The following is a 13,099-nucleotide window of genomic DNA, read 5'->3' on the forward strand; positions in this document are numbered from 1 at the left end:
GAGAAGCTCTCCTGCTGACATGGTGCCATCCACACTGGTGCTTAGGTTGCTGAAACTTACGTCACTCAGAGGGGTTGCTTATTCACACCCCTGAGCAACATAACTTATACCAACCTAAACTGTAGTGCGTACATAGCCTAAAACAAAGGGAAGGGACAGTAGGGGCAGCCAAGGTCCTATAGGCAAGGTTCTCCCAAACTTTCATCATTTCATCCATTCAGTCAGTCTCTCCTCGCAATTACAGAGACCTAGAAATACTGCCCCCAGTGAGCTGGCAACAACTGCTTGCACTTAACCATTCCTTCTTTCCATCCATCCCACCTTTTTTCTTATTCAAAACACACAAAAACACTATTCTGTTTATCAGTTAAGGGTGCTCTACACATAACATGCCTATGACAAAACCTCAAAAGCAAGGAAAGGAAAAGGTAAGCCCTTTAACAGCACATGCCCTCTCCTCCTCCACCCAGATATATGCACCTGGCACAAACAACTATACACCACAACCTTAGGGCTTGTCTACACTGACAGCACTCCTCCAGTGCAGATACTCTGCTGTAGCGCTTAGTGAAGAGGCTACTTACACCAATGGGAGAGCTTCTCCCATTGGTGTAGGTATTCCACTTCCCTGAGAGGTGGCAGCTATGTAAATGGGAGAAGCCCTACCATTGACATAGCTCCGTTTACACCAGGAGTTAGGTCGTTATAACTGCGTTGCTGAGGGGTGCTGATTTTCCATGCCTCTGAGCGACATAGTTAAACTGACATAAGTTGGTAGTGTGGATCAAGTCTAATTCTGAGGCTAGGATGCCAGCGCTCCAGCAATCCTTCTCCAAACTCCTACCACCACAAATAAACCAGACTATCCCATTCTTAACTGTCCCTTCTGCACTGTTCTGGGAAACGACATTCACTCAGATTTGGGATCTGAGGTTGTGCATCAGATATGTTATGTGTAGACCCTGAATCTAACAGTGTTTGTGTGTAGATTTCCCAGTTTTCTTAATTTTAGAAAGGATCTCTGACATACCAGCAGCTTCTTGAAACAGGATCTTCATGACAGTAACCAGCCACTCAGGAGCTTGTGAAAATAGCTTTCCTCAAAGCTCCTCCTCTCCAGTGCACAAGAATGCTGCTGGAGTAGATCTCTTAAGCAGCTGGTGTGCTGTGACCACTGCTTTCCATGCTGGACAGTTTGGGCTCATTGCTTCTCTGTGCTCCTCTTTCGTTGTATCCATCTGTTTTTTGTCTTGTGTTTAGATTTTTAGCTTCCTGGGGCAGGGAGTGTCTTTTTGCTCTTGTGTGGTGTGTACAATGCCCAGCACAGTGCAGCCCTGGTTTATGATTGAGGTTCTTAGCTGCTACCACAATACAAATAAATAATAAAAAATAATCCCAACACCAAAGAAGAGGAAGGGATATTGACAGAACTAACAGTGACTACTGTGGCCACACCGCTCCCCTTCTCCTACAGCCAACTAGGCACTTCACAAAAATCCTGTCCTTTGTAAAAGGAACTGCCACTTTGTCAAAGATCCTCCCCATGACACAACACAAGTGATGCTGAAGTACAAAACTCCCTTCCTCTTGACTATGGTAAGCCCTGACGTGGGGATATTACCATGGAGTATCTAAAAAAAGGTAGGTGCTCTCTTAAAGCGTTCAGGATATATTCCAAATGTCACACTGGAGAATGGAGGCAGGGGATGAAACATGTTATTTGACAGCTCTCTGTTCCAAGTTTTCAGTTATGAGAAAAATGCCAATTATTTTTTCCTTTTTGTTAATGAATTTGAAAATTTTTACCAGTACCCTGTGAATTCTGCAGCCATGAAAACTGCAGCAGATTTCACCCCGCCTCAGAATTGTGATCCAGAATCTCAGATTTCATGTAAAGTTTCTAACCCTTATGGTTAGAAGAAAAAGCTTGAAAGAGTAATCTGAGTGAAACAAATGCAGTGATGTCTGCCTGAGTTTGCAGTTATCTCTGAGAAAAGGAACCGAGTCATTCATCTTAATGGGCTGTTAACGCTGAAACTTAAAGATGGTGGCATATTGCTGAAAACTAGAGTGTAGGGACAGCAAAAAAATAAAGTGAATTTAATATGAAAACAAACAATAGAGGAATACAATGAATGTATTATTTATTTTTATATTTAATTCAATAAAAATCTCCATTTTATAAATGTATTGGAAACAGCTACAGAATTTCCAGAGTGCTGCAGAATCTATGGACGTTGTCACAGAATTTAGGTCCATCTTGCCATTGAGTACATGGGGCCTTGTATTATTGCAAGACACACTACATCTCACAGAGCAAGACTTTCTACTGTATTCCAGCAACCCAAAGGGACTAAAAAGCTGTCAGGTTTGTCCAGCTGAGAATTCTTCCAGTGTGAGGGAGCTTCCAGCTGGCATGAAGATGTGTAGCTGGTTCCTATGTGAACCACTCACCCCACATGCAAGAAAGGAGGTAGAGGAGAGCATAGCTGGGATACTGCTGCACTCTGGCCTGTTGGGGACCACAGTTAGCTGTCTTAAGTTTGACCAGCCCTTAGATTACTCTAACCTATGCCAGGGCCAGTACAAATATGCAAGGAGAATCTGGGTACGTCTGCACAGCAAAGAAAAACCTGCAGCTGGCTTGTGCCAGCAGACTTGGGCTGTAGACTTCTGGGCTTGGACTGGATGGGACGGTCCCAGACTATAGGCTCTAGAATAAGCCTGGAAGTCTACACAGCAATGAAACAGACCTACAGCCAGAGACGGCTGTCACGGGGCAGCCAGGTGATTTTCTTTGCTGTGTAGACATACCCTCAGGGAGCTATAACCAGCTCCTGGATATGCACTTCATTGCACCAAATAGCTTTTATAATCTTGCAAAGATCTATATACTACCTATCTTAAAAGCAGAATTTTCCTGCAGATTTGTGGGATCTCTCCATTTTGGAGAGCGTGGATGTGGTGTTAACTTTCCTAGAGATCAACAATAGGACCTGGGTAAGGCACTTATCGTTCTAAATAGAAAGCTGTCAGTAAAAATAAATCTAAGCTTGAGTGGGTATAAAACTGGAAAGATTTCAGGGCCAATATTTTCAAAAGTCACTAATAATTTTGGGTGCCCAACTTGAAGTTTATACAAATTGGCCCATTTCTTTTCTTTTCTTCTTCTTCTTTTTTTTTTTTTAAAGTGAGCTCAAATTCATTTCAGCACTCAGAAATGCTTTCTAATAGTTTTTATTTACTGTAATCTTCTTCTTGTTACATTAAATATTTTTAAATCTGCTTTGCTGTTCCAGAATGCTTTCCTTCATTGGGATGTGTGAGCAATTATCAACGCAAATAAATAGACTTTATCCATTTCTCAAACTGCGAGGTGGAAGTGATTTTTATGCTATCAATATATTTAAAACAATCTTTCAGTGGGACTTTGGATTCAGCCCTTGCACCTCAATCTGCCAAATTTTCTGTAACAGGTAATAAAAAAACCTGTCTTTTTTCCCCCAAGAGCTGAAATAGTCCCCCATTCTTCCTCACATCCCCAGACAGACCCTTATAAACAGCACAAACCTGTATCCCACTTTGCGAGAGTAATGTAAGCAATTCTCCTTGACATGGGTTTGGAAATGGGCTGATCGGCAGAGTATCCCGCACTCTGGGCAACAGTAAGGGGACTTGTGAGTATGGATTCTTTGATGAGCACAGTAGCAGCACTGGTTAGGCAGCATCATCTGGCACACTTGACAAGTCTAGAGAAAGAAAAAAAGAAATCACAGTAACCATTTATTCTACACATTTTTTTCTTAAGTGACCTAATTTCATCCTAGAATCATTCAGATTGGAAGAGACCTAAACAATGCCTGGTTTTGCCTACTATCTCTCTACTGATGGAGATTCCACAGCACCTTGGCAGCTTCTTCCACTGATGAACTCTTAAAAATTCTGAAGTTAGGAACTATTACAGTGGGACCATGTCTTGTGTCACTCATAGTTCTTTTAAATACTTTCACCTATTCGTCTGAAATTTTCTATATTTGGTCTCTTCCTCAAAGTAAATTGTTCTGGAAAACTTCAGCAAAAACCCTTCAGTCATTTTTTTGCGTAGGAGGCAAGAGGGAGTAAAATAACTAATGTTTCCCATTATAAAAAACCCTTGCTTTTAAAAACACCTTTACTGCTGAAGTCACTCTGGTAAAATGTTGGAATTTGGTAGAGAAGTAGCCTGCACGGAGAAGTGCATTTGAGTGTCCCTTGGAAAACTGCTTTTGACTTAGACCAAGTTCTGACCCTTCAAAACTTACATGCAACCCGTGCTGTACATTTTGCAAGGTTTTTCTTGCTAATCTTGTATAGTATGAAACTAAGGAAGGCAAGAATACACACACATAATTTGGCTACACTTTGAAGGAGCTTCTTTCTCAGTTTCTGCAGACCTTATGGAGTCCAGCACTCCTGCCCGTGCAACTGGAAGGAAAGGCCACTACTGTGTGTTGTAGAAGTATAGGTTTGTAGGGAAAACGTCATGAACATGGTATGTAAATTTTCTACATGAACATGGTTTCAACTCCGATGGCTCCAAAACCCCGGCCCCCAGGCTCCAGCAACCCCAATTCCTCTCACTTCCCCCAACAGATTCAAGAGATGTCTGACAATCTAAGAAGAACAGTAGGGAAATGTCTGAGCAGGTGTACAGTTGTGGTAGACATCTGCTGTGCAGAGCCCTGTTCTGCTATGTTTAGTGGCTCTCTATGCATATACTCCCCAGCTCTTAAGTTTCACGGGTGAAAGACCCCCTCATAATGTGCTTGGGAGTGTTCTGATTGAGTCCAGCTAAACTGCTCCAGATCAGGGAATTCTTATGTACTAACCTTTTTCTTACAAAAGCCTTGATAACCTCATTCAAGAAAAAAGTGACATTAAGAGGGCACAATGAAACTCTCATAAGTAGGCTGGCAGAATTCAGTATTTGTTTTTTTATAATTTCAACAGATAATTTTGACGCATTGTTTCTATTTTTACCAATTTAAATTTTCAAAGTTGAGCAAAATTATGGGTTTTAACCTTTTTAAAATTTTTATCTATTTAAATTTTCACAGTGGTGGGAAACGTGGAGGGGTGAGAGAAAAATTATTTAACAACAGTAGACATAGAGGTTCAAAAAATTAAAGCTTTATGACCATTAACACAAATTATCAACAGTACATGTCAAAATACATAAGTAAATATCCTTAAATCAAAGTTCTCAAGCAGCATTTTTCTTACTTTGCCTGTCTGTAAATTACAAAGATCATCAATGGAAATATTTTTTGTTGATTTGTGTGTGTAAACTGAAATTTACTTTTACCAACATTTACCAATAAAAACTGAATCCTTCTAAGCCTAGTTATAAGTCAGTGTCCAGACCAAGTTAAGGCTGCACACACTACCTTATCCATGCCTCCTTGTGGATGGGTATGGATCTGTACTTATACCACATGCTATTTCTACAGTACAACATACAATAGTTATTTCCTACATCCTTAGTCCTGGTCTACACTATGAGTTTAGGTCGAATTTAGCAGCGTTGGATCAATTTAACCCTGCACCCATCCACATGATGAAGGTTTTTTTTTTGTTTTTTTTTTTTTTTTTTTTTTACTTAAAGGGCTCTTAAAATCAATTTCTGTACTCCTCCCCGATGAGGGGATTATCGCTGAAATTGACCTTGCTGGTTCGAATTTGGGGTAGTGTGGTCGCAATTCGACGGTATTGGCCTCCGGGAGCTATCTCAGAGTGCTCCATTGTGACCGCTCTGGACAGCGCTCTCAACTCAGATGTACTGGCCAGGTAGACAGGAAAAGGCCCGCGAACTTTTGAATCTCATTTCCTGTTTGGCCAGCGTGGCAAGCTGCAGGTGAATGCAGATCTCATCAGCAGAGGTGACCATGATGGAGTCCCAGAATTGCAAAAGAGCTCCAATATGGACTGAAGGGAGGTACAGGATCTGATTGCTGTATGGGGAGACGAATCCGTGCTATCAGAACTCCGTTCCAAAAGACGAAATGCCCAAACATTTGAAAAAATCTCCAAGCACATGAAGGACAGAGGCTATAACAGGGACCCGCAGAAGTGCCGCGTGAAACTTAAGGAGCTCAGGCAAACCTACCAAAAAGCCAGAGAGGCAAACAGCCGCTCGGGGTCAGAGCCCCAGATATGCGGCTTCTATGATGAGCTGCATACCATTCTAGGGGGTGCAGCCACCACTACCCCACCCCTGTGCTTCGACTCCATAAATGGATTATCACGCAACAGGGATGTGCATTTTGGGGACGAGGAAGATGAGGAGGAGGAGATTGAAGATCGCTTGCTTGCTGTGCGCTGAGAAACCATTTTCCCCGAGATCCAGTTTCTCACCCTGGGCTGGAGCCAGTACCCCCCGAACCCACCCAAGGTAGGCTCCTGGACCCGCCAGGCGGAGAAGGAACCTCTGGTGAGTGTACCTTTGTAAATATAATACATGGTTTAAAAGCAAGCGTGTTGAACGATTAATTTGCCCTGAAGACTTGGCATGCAGTCGCGGCCAGTACAGCTACTGGAAAAGTCTATTAATGTGTCTGGGGATGGAGCGGAAATCCTCCAGGCACATCTCCATAAAGCTCTTCTGGATGGTCACCTGGTTGAAATAGGGTAATTTTATTAAGGGGACATTTAGAGGTGGCCGTTCCTGCTGGGCTGCATGCCTGTGGCTGAAAAGAAATATGCTCCGCTGTTATCCATGCAGTGGGGGGAGGGGTGAAGCAATCATCCCAGAGAATTGGGCGTGTGTTGGGGGGGGGTTTAGTTGGGTTTCTGCTACACAGTAACCTGAAAACCACAGCCCCTCCTTTTAAATTGCCAACCCATTTTAAATGGCCAACCCAACGGCTGCTTGGTATGGGAAATAAGGGGGCTGCTGTTTGAAACCATTCCCACATGTTATGAAGGTTAAAGAAGCCAAAAGGGGGGGGAGGGATAGCTCAGTGGTTTGAGCACTGGCCTGCTAAACCCAGGCTTGTGAGTTCAATCCTTGAGGCGGCCATTTAGGGATCTGGGGCAAAAATTGGGGATTGGTCCTGCTTTGAGCAAGGGGTTGGACTAGATGACCTCCTGAGGTCCTTTCCAACCCTGATATTCTATGATTCTATGAAAAGACTGTGGCTTACCATGGCTGCCTGCAAGCCGAATTCGGTTGCCCGGCCCTGTGTGTGTGATCTCTCACACCAAACCAGCAGACCCTCAATATAAGATGCAAAACACAACCTGGTACTGAAAGAACATGTGCTATGTAATGTTAACAGCAAGGCTCACTGTGAAAGAGTCTACACATTGTTCTCTAAAATGTGTCTTTTAACTACTACTCTCCCTTTTTTTCCCCTCCCGCAGCTGCAAATGTTTCAACGCTCACACTATCATCTCCATCCCAGAGACTAGTGAAGATTAGAAGGCAAAAAAAAACGCACTCATGATGAAATGTTCTCTGAGCTCATGCAGTCCTCCCACACTGAAAGATCCCAGCAGAATGCATGAAGGCAAGCAATGTCAGAGTCCAGGAAAGCACAATATGAATGCAAGGACAGGTGGCGGGTTGAAGATGATAGATGGTGTCAGCTTGCTGACAGAAGGCAGGAGGCAATGCTGAGGCTACTGGAGGATCAAACGGATATGCTCCGGCATATGGTTGAGCTGCAGGAAAGGCAGGAGCTACAGCCCCTGTGTAACCAACCGCCCTCATCCCCAAGTTCCATAGCCTCCTCACCCAGACACCCAAGAATGCGGTGGAGTCGGGGGGGCCTCCGGTTTTAAAGTGCAGTGTGGCCTTGTCTTTCCCACCCCAACCAGTGCTTCCCTCCTCACCCACCCCTCCTGGGCTACCTTGGCAGTTATCCCCCTATTAGTGTGATGACTTAATAAAGAATGCATGAATTTGAAACAATGATTTTATTGCCTCTGCAAGAGGTGATCAAAGGGGGGGAGGGGAGGGCAGTTGGCTCACAGGGAAGTAGAGTGAACCAAGGGGGCAGGTTCTCATAAAGGAGAAACATACGTAACTGTCACACCGTAGCCTGGCCAGTCATGAAACTGGTCTTCAAAGCGTCTCTGATGTGCACTGCGCCCTCCGGTACTCTTCTAACCACGTTGGTGTCTGGCTGCGCATAATCAGCAGCCAGGCAATTTGCCTCAACCTCCCACGCCGCCATAAACATCTCCCCCTTACTCTCACAGATATTGTGGAGCACACAGCAAGCAGTAATAACAATGGGAATATTGGTTTCATTGAGGTCTAACCGAGTCAGTAAACTGTGCCAGCGTGCTTTTAAACGTCCAAATGCACATTCTACCACCATTCTGCACTTGCGCAGCCTATAGTTGAACAGCTCCTCACTACTGTTCAGGCTGCCTGTTTATAGCTTCATGAGCCATGGGAGCAAGGGGTAGGCTGGGTCCCCAAGGATAACTGTAGGCATTTCAACATCCCCAACATTTATTTTCTGGTCTGGGAAGAAAGTCCCTTGCTGCAGACCAGAGTTCGCCTGAAGATGCGAGCATCATGTACCTTTCCCAGCCATCCCACGTTGATACTGGTGAAACATCCCTTGTGATCCACCAGTGCTTGCAGCACCATTGAAAAGTACCCCTTGCGGTTTACGTACTCGCTGCCTCGGCAGTCCAGTGCCAAGATAGGGATATGGGTTCGGTCTATCACCCCACCACAGTTTGGGAAATGTGCAGGTCATAGTGGATGGCTTTGCTGCAATGGGATTCCCTGAGTCACTACCCTTGATAGCAGCAGCTCAGTGATTGCGTTGGCTACTTGCATCACAGCAGCTCCCACAGTAGATTTTCCCACTCCAAATTGATTCCCGACTGACCGATAGCTGTCTGGTGTTGCAAGCTTCCACAGGGCTATTGCCACTCGCTTGTGAACTGTGAGGGCTGCTCTCATCTTGGTATTCTTGCGCTTCAGAGCAGGGGAAAGCAAGTCACAAAGTTCCATGAAAGTGCCCTTACACATGCAAAAGTTTCAAAGCCACTGCGAATCGTCCCAGAGCTGCAACGCTATGCAGTTCCACCAGTCTGTGCTTGTTTCCAGGGCCCAGAATTGGCATTCCATGGCATGAACCTGCCCCATTACCACCATGATGTCCAAATTGCCAGGGTCCGTACTTTGAAAGAAGTCTGTGTCCATGTCCTCATCACTCGTGTCACTGCGCTGCCGTTGTCTCCTTGTCTGCTCTTGCAGGTTCTGGTTCTGCATATACTGCTGGATAGCGCAGGTGGTGTTTACAACGCTCATAACTGCTGCGGTGATCTGAGCGGGCTCCATGCTTACCGTGGTATGGCGTCTGTAGGAGAGCAGAGTGGCAGCAGAAGTGGCGGGTGGATGATGACGCTGACAGCAACATGGCGCCCACATGGAAAAAGGTGCGAAACTATTGTTGGCCGTTGCTTTCATGGAGGGAGGGGGGAGCAAGGGGTAGGCTGGCAGAAGACGATGCAGTATGACTGCTAGCCATCGTGGTCTTCTGGGTGCTCGCCAGCAGACAGTGCAGAACAACTGTAGCTGTCATCATTTCCAGGCAGACTGAATCGCCATGAGACGAAACTTAATAAGAGAATGACCTAGATTCACTCCCATTTATGTCCAGGCACCCCTGACAGACCTGCCAGGAGCACCCATGTCTGCCCAAGTGCCCCGACCAACCTCATCGAGTTCGTCCAAGAGCACCCAGGAGACGATGACGACGGCTACCAGTTGTACTGCACCGTCTGCTGCCACAAAGCAATGAGCTGCTGCAGTGTAGCAATGCAGTACCGCGTCTGCCAGCATCCAAGACACGTACAGTGACATGCTTGCTGTGGTATGGCGTCTGCATGGGTAACCCAGGAAAAAAGGCACAAAACGATTGTCTGCCATTGCTTTCATGGGGTGCAGGGTGGGAGGGCTGACGACATGTACCAAGACCCACCCACGACAATGTTTTTACCCCATCAGGCATTGGGATCTCAACCCAGAATTCCAATTGGCGGCGGAGACTGCAGGAACTGTGGGATAGCTAGCCACAGTGCAGTGCTCCGGAAGTCAATGCTAGCCTCAGTATTGTGGAAGCACTCCGCCGATTTAATGGTCTTAAGTGGGGACACACACAATCGACTGTATAAAATCGATTTCTAAAAAATCGACTTCTAAAATTAGACCTAATTTCGTAGTGTAAACATACCCTTAGATACATATGCGTAACATTAGCATTGTGCACTATGCTGTGTGTATGCCAGAGTCCTTGAAAGTGATTTATGTGAGAAGTATACAGTAAGCCACATTTACCTACCATGACAGGTTTCACAATAACAGCCGTGTTAGTCTGTATTTGCAAAAAGAAAAAAGAAAACGAGTACTTTTGGCACCTTTTCTATTTACCTACCATATTTCAGACTAAGTATAAACTATAGCAATAGTGAAAATGAACTGGTATATACAGTCCACCTAAATTGATAGCTATGTTAGTGTCATAATTAGCTGCCTCACCTCTTGAACTGCACCAAAGGAAGGCTGTACTATATGGCAAGCTCTCTAGAGTAGCTCACAAGCATGAGTGCCAACCTCAGGGTAGACTGTCAAGGAACAGGGCAAAAACCACAAACTGCTTGTATGTTCTATAATTAGATTTCACCAACCAAGTATAAAGTGTGAATGTCTCAAGCACTATAACAGCTTTAACATGGAGGCAGTCCCCTTGGGCACTCCGGTCTATCTTGCCACCCAGGCAAGCCTGCCTTTGCAATAGATGGTCCCTTACACTAAAAGTCTCAACAATATTCAGGTTACTACACCTAGTCTCAAAGCTAAATTGTACCTCAGAGATCTTTCTCCAAGGATAACACTCGCAGTCAATCCTGTAATAAACTAAAGATTTATTAACTAGGAAAAAGAGTTATTTGCAAGGTTAAAGCAGGTAAATACACACACACAAGTTACAGTCTTAGGTTTCAAAAGGAAATAGACACTGCTGTAATATGCAAGCTGTGTGTGTCCTTTAGGGCTAACTCAAGTTAAGCAGCTTGGGGATCCCTTGCTTATGCTTAGAAATATTGCTCTCTCTGAATTTCAAGCAGCATAGAAAGAACCATTTTTCTTGACAGGGATTTTTATCCCCCTCACCCAGAGCTCAAGCTGATGGGACGAGGGTTTGTGCATGACTCCACTTCATGGGTGCGGGGGGAGCAATCAACAAAGTCTTTCATCCACAGATGTTCCACAACGGCTTGTCTGATGTCAATAGGCTCTCTTTTGTTGGGCAGGAGATGAACCCTCTCATGGTAAACTCGTATTTCACACTTGATAGTGCTTTTCTCCTGACAGTGAGGGTTTACAGTTTTAGAGCAAATACTTTTTTAGTTACAAAGCAAACACTTAAATATTACCTTATGACATAGGATACAGATTTATAAGTGAGATTAATGCATGCAGCAACTTAGAAGCATTTCATAAAGTTTAAACACAGTATTATTTTAACAATACTAACACACAGGTGAATCAGACTGGTTTCCAGCTCTGCATTCATTTGTCAGTGTTCAGTGATGCCTAGGGGCCTTGGCATAAGCTGGCACCTGGCGTGCCAGCACCACACACACATATAGTATGGGGTTAGTGACAAAATAATTAAATACATACAGTAGACAACAATGTATCATATAAAAAGTTTAACTCAGAAAGAGATATTAGATCATTACAATAATGACATTACTGTAAACTTAACAGAATGAAAGAACATTACAAGATGCTGCACACGCATATGTAAAGTTGTAAACAACTTTTAAATATTATATCATAGTTGAGAAATAGCATGAACTTATGTAATTAAATACGGTCTCACATGGCACAAGGAGGTAGACATAAAATTGTTCTATCATTTTCTGACTTTTGAGGCCTTAAACATGCACCCTTAAAATACTCTTATGTAGTTTTAGTTAATGGACTTAATAGCACTGATAGTTAAGGCCTAACATTTTCCATTAAATGACCCTTGTTTTCAGTTGCTCATAACTGAAACTAATTGTTAGGGCTGAAATTTTCTACGTTTAGTCTTGGACTCAGGTTAGATTGGTTAGGAAAGTTTGAGGAAAAAATGGTGCAGCTGTTTTCAAGAATGTTAAACTTAAAAGAAACTGACTGCCTTCCCCCGCATCATCCCCTACTGCAGACCCTCCATAATTGGATAGTGAATTTGCAGTGGGCAAGTGCATAGTCCCTAGGACTTCAGCAACATGCAGAGTACTTTGGCTCTGATCCAATAAAACAATTTTAAGCACAAGATTGGACCCACTGAATGGGCTATTCACGTGCTTAAAGTTAAGCATGTGCTATGTGCTTTGTTGGATCAGTGCCAGAGCACTCTACACGCTGCAGGATTAAGCCGAAACTCACCATTTGCATATGTACAGCAGAACTTGCTCAGCACTGCTCTCTTAATATTTTTAATGTTCCAACTGAACTGGCCTGGCCATCCCTCTTACATTTACATATTAACATGTAAACTGTTCCTGCTCATCAACAAAAATAGCCTTTGGCCTATCAGAGAGGGCACTGGGCTGGGAGTCAAGGAGACCAAAATGGCCTGAGAGGTTCCACCAGATGATTTTTGTCAGAGGTTTGGAACAAAACGCATGTCTGTAATAAAGCTGCACCAAGTCTCATCCACATGGTCACAATACTTCTCAGAATAAATATGCCAAATCTATGTGCTTAGTTATGGAGAAATGGTATCCTGACTGACAGCGTCTGATACCAGATGCTTCAGAGGAAAGTGAAAAAAACCTTTAAGTTGTCAATGATGTAGTAACTTCCCCAATGATTCCTCAAAGCTTCAGTCAGAAATTGGCTTATGCCCTAACTTTGTTTTCGTTCATTTGTTTTAATATTATTATTGTAACTTTGAGTGCTCTCATTATCTATATAAATGTCTAGCCCATTTTTTAACCTCAATGTATGGCAGTGAGTTTCACAGGCTAATTGCACTTTCTGTTAAAACTCATAAAAATACTTTTTTAAACCTGCCGCTTTTCAGTTGCATTACATATCCCT

General features: G+C 43.8%; 1 protein-coding gene across 4 annotated transcripts in view; it reads right to left on the bottom strand.

Moving 5' to 3' along the window:
* Window positions 1-13,099, bottom strand: part of ZNF592 (zinc finger protein 592) — a 96,073-nt gene that overhangs the window by 25,763 nt on the left and 57,211 nt on the right. For all 4 annotated transcript variants that reach the window (XM_077827777.1, XM_077827778.1, XM_077827779.1 and 1 more), the window contains one exon: window positions 3,571-3,749. In XM_077827777.1, the coding sequence (XP_077683903.1) occupies window positions 3,571-3,749 (179 nt within the window). The remainder of the gene's footprint in view (window positions 1-3,570; window positions 3,750-13,099) is intronic.

The sequence above is a fragment of the Eretmochelys imbricata genome, chromosome 10 (genome assembly GCF_965152235.1).
Source record: "Eretmochelys imbricata isolate rEreImb1 chromosome 10, rEreImb1.hap1, whole genome shotgun sequence".
NCBI lineage: Eukaryota > Metazoa > Chordata > Testudines > Cheloniidae > Eretmochelys > Eretmochelys imbricata.